The sequence below is a fragment of the Salvelinus namaycush genome, unplaced genomic scaffold (genome assembly GCF_016432855.1).
Source record: "Salvelinus namaycush isolate Seneca unplaced genomic scaffold, SaNama_1.0 Scaffold3243, whole genome shotgun sequence".
Taxonomy (NCBI): domain Eukaryota; kingdom Metazoa; phylum Chordata; class Actinopteri; order Salmoniformes; family Salmonidae; genus Salvelinus; species Salvelinus namaycush.
Genome location: NW_024060168.1, coordinates 17,501 through 21,561, shown reverse-complemented (window position 1 = coordinate 21,561; position 4,061 = coordinate 17,501). Strand labels below are relative to the sequence as shown.

The 4,061-nt window shown below is 32.1% G+C and overlaps 1 protein-coding gene across 1 annotated transcript in view; it reads left to right on the top strand.

Moving 5' to 3' along the window:
• Positions 1 to 1,120: 1,120 nt before the first annotated feature.
• The window catches only part of LOC120040114 (protein CBFA2T1-like), a gene marked incomplete at its 5' end in the record, with an annotated part of 7,046 nt that continues 4,105 nt past the window's right edge, over positions 1,121 to 4,061 (top strand). The window contains one exon of the mRNA XM_038985362.1: positions 1,121 to 1,311. Within this exon, the coding sequence (XP_038841290.1) occupies positions 1,121 to 1,311 (191 nt within the window). The remainder of the gene's footprint in view (positions 1,312 to 4,061) is intronic.

The window sequence follows — 4,061 nt, the reverse complement described above, 5'->3', positions numbered from 1 at the left end:
AGAGCTGTTGTAACTGAGTCAGGTTTGTAGGCCTCCTTGCTCGCACACGCTTTTTCAGTTCTGCCCACAAATGTCCTATGGGATTGAGGTCAGAGCTTTGTGATGGCCACTCCAATACCTTGACTTTGTTGTCCTTAAGCCATTTTGCCACAACTTTGGAAGTATGCTTGGGGTCATTGTCCATTTGGAAGACCCATTTGCAACCAAGCTTTAACTTCCTGAATGATGTCTTGAGATGTTGCTTCAATATATCCACATCATTTACCCCCCTCATGATGCCATCTATTTTGTGAAGTGCACCAGTCCCTCCTGCAGCAAAGCACCCCCACAACATGATGCTGCCACCCCCGTGCTTCACGGTTGGGATGGTGTTCTTCGGCTTGCAAGCATCCCCCTTTTTCCTCCAAACATAATTGTCATTATGGCCAAACAGTTATTTTTGTTTCATCTGACCAGAGGACATTTCTCCAAAAAGTACGATCTTTGTTCCCATGCGCAGACGCAAACCGTAGTTTGGCTTTTTTATGGCGGTTTTGGAGCAGTGGCTTCTTCCTTGCTGAGCGGCCTTTCAGGTTATGTCGATATAGGACTCGTTTTACTGTGGATATAGATACTTTTGTACCTGTTTCCTCCAGCATCTTCACAAGGTCCTTTGCTGTTGTTCTGGGATTGATTTGCACTTTTCGCACCAAAGTACGTTCATCTCTAGGAGACAGAACGCGTCTCCTTCCTGAGCAGTATGACAGCTGCGTGGTCCCATGGTGTTTATACCTGCATACTATTGTTTGTACAGATGAACGTGGTACCTTCAGGCGTTTGGAAATTGCTCCCAATGATGAACCAGACTTGTGGAGGTCCACAATTTTTTTTCTGAGGTCTTGGCTGATTTCTTTTGATTTTCCCATGATGTCAAGTAAAGAGGCATTGAGTCTGAAGGTTGGCCTTGAAATACATCCACAGGTACACCTCCAATTGACTCAAATGATGTCAATTAGCCTATTAGAAGAGGAGGGGGGGTAGGAGGTTAGGGTTAGGGGGTAGTGTTTAGGGGGTTAGGGTTAAGGGGTTAGGGGGTAGGGGGCTGATTGAGTCCTTGATGATATCTCTGAATGTGTTTCAGAAGAGGCTGTGAACGAGGTGAAGCGCCAGGCCATGTCAGAGCTCCAGAAGGCGGTTTCAGAGGCGGAGAGGAAGGCCCATCAGATGATCAGCTCGGAACGGTCCAAGATGGAGCGTACGGTGGCAGAGGCCAAGAGACAGGCAGCGGAGGACGCACTGACTGTCATCAACCAGCAGGAGGACTCCAGCGAGGTAGGACACATTTTATTGATCGACTATGTACCCGAATGTATTATTGATCTATGTTCCAGAATGTATTTATTATAGATGTATTATACCAGAATGTATTTATTATAGATGTATTATACCACAGTGTATTTATTATGCCAGAATGTATTTATTATAGATGTATTATACCAGAATGTATTTATTATACAAGAATGTATTTATTATACCAGAATGTATTTATTATAGATGTATTATACCAGAATGTATTTATGATAGATGTATTATACCAGAATGTATTTATTATACCAGAATGTATTTATTATACCAGAATGTATTATTGATCTATGTTCCAGAATGTATTTATTATAGATGTATTATACCAGAATGTATTTATTATAGATGTATTATACCACAGTGTATTTATTATACCAGAATGTATTTATTATAGATGTATTATACCAGAATGTATTTATTATACCAGAATGTATTTATTATAGATGTATTATACCAGAATGTATTTATGATAGATGTATTATACCAGAATGTATTTATTATAGATGTATTATACCAGAATGTATTTATTATAGACGTATTATACCACAGCGTATTTATTATAGATGTATTATACCAGAATGTATTTATTATAGACGTATTATACCACAGTGTATTTATTATAGATGTATTATACCAGAATGTATTTATTATAGATGTATTATACCAGAATGTATTTATTATAGATGTATTATACCAGAATGTATTTATTATAGATGTATTATACCAGAATGTATTTATTATAGACGTATTATACCAGAATGTATTTATTATAGATGTATTATACCAGAATGTATTTATTATTGATTTATTATACCAGAATGTATTTATTATAGATGTATTATACCAGAATGTATTTATTATACCAGAATGTATATATTATAGATGTATTATACCAGAATGTATTTATTATAGACGTATTATACCAGAATCTATGTATTATACCAGAATGTATTTATTATAGATGTATTATACCAGAATGTATTTATTATACCAGAATGTATTTATTATAGATGTATTATACCAGAATGTATTTATTATTGATTTATTATACCAGAATGTATTTATTATAGATGTGTTATACCAGAATGTATTTATTATTGATTTATTATACCAGAATGTATTTATTATACCAGAATGTATTTATTATAGATGTATTATACCAGAATGTATTTATTATAGATGTATTATACCAGAATGTATTTATTATACCAGAATGTATTTATTATAGATGTATTATACCAGAATGTATTTATTATTGATTTATTATACCAGAATGTATTTATTATAGATGTGTTATACCAGAATGTATTTATTATTGATTTATTATACCAGAATGTATTTATTATACCAGAATGTATTTATTATAGACGTATTATACCAGAATGTATTTATTATAGATGTATTATACCAGAATGTATTTATTATACCAGAATGTATTTATTATACCAGAATGTATTTATTATAGACGTATTATACCAGAATGTATTTATTATAGATGTATTATACCAGAATGTATTTATTATTGATTTATTATACCAGAATGTATTTATTATAGATGTATTCTACCAGAATGTATTTATTATAGATGTATTCTACCAGAATGTATTTATTATAGATGTATTATACCAGAATGTATTTATTATAGATGTATTATACCAGAATGTATTTATTATATATGTATTATACCAGAATGTATTTATTATAGATGTATTATACCAGAATGTATTTATTATAGATGTATTATACCAGAATGTATTTATTATACCAGAATGTATTTATTAATCTCTGTATTATAACAGAATGTATTTATTATAGATGTATTATACCAGAATGTATTTATTATAGATGTATTATACCAGAATGTATTTATTATACCAGAATGTATTTATTATAGATGTATTATACAATAATGTATTTATTATACCAGAATGTATTTATTATAGATGTATTATACCAGAATGTATTTATTATAAATGTATTATACCAGAATGTATTTATTATAGATGTATTATACCAGAATGTATTTATTATTGATCTGTTATGTACCAGAATGTATTTATTATTGATTTATTATTCATGTTTATGTTTATTTAACCAGTCAGTTAGAAATTAATTTATATTTACATTGATGACCTGGCAGATCGGACACACCTCACTAAGAGGTTCCATTCACACTGTGGCTTATAGATTCCATATAAAGTGTCCAACTCTAGCCTAGTGCTATGAGCAACATTATGTTCTTTCTATACAGGATTGTAGTTCATCTATACAATACCACAGTGTAAACAAAGGAGAGATATTGAATGTAGTCTATTCCTCTGTATTCATAATCTCAAGATATTCTCCCTCTAATCGGAGGATTACCCTTCTGAAAGGAGAGGACACATAAATATATAAATATCCTCAGAAAAATCAAGGTGTTTTGAAAATTACCTGTCTGATCTGATTATCATATTAGTGGTAATATCTTTGGAAGATTTCATATCTCCAAATAAGGGAAGGTTTTACCTTCTGAATGCAGGTGAGGATCTTCTGGAGGTGAGGCTCATTAAACACGAAACAGGATATAGTCTACATCAGTTTCAAGAGGAGACACTAAACAGGATATAGTCTACATCAGTTCCAAGAGGAGACACTAAACAGGATATAGCCTACATCAGTTCCAAGAGGAGACACTAAACAGGATATAGTCTACATCAGTTCCAAGAGGAGACACTAAA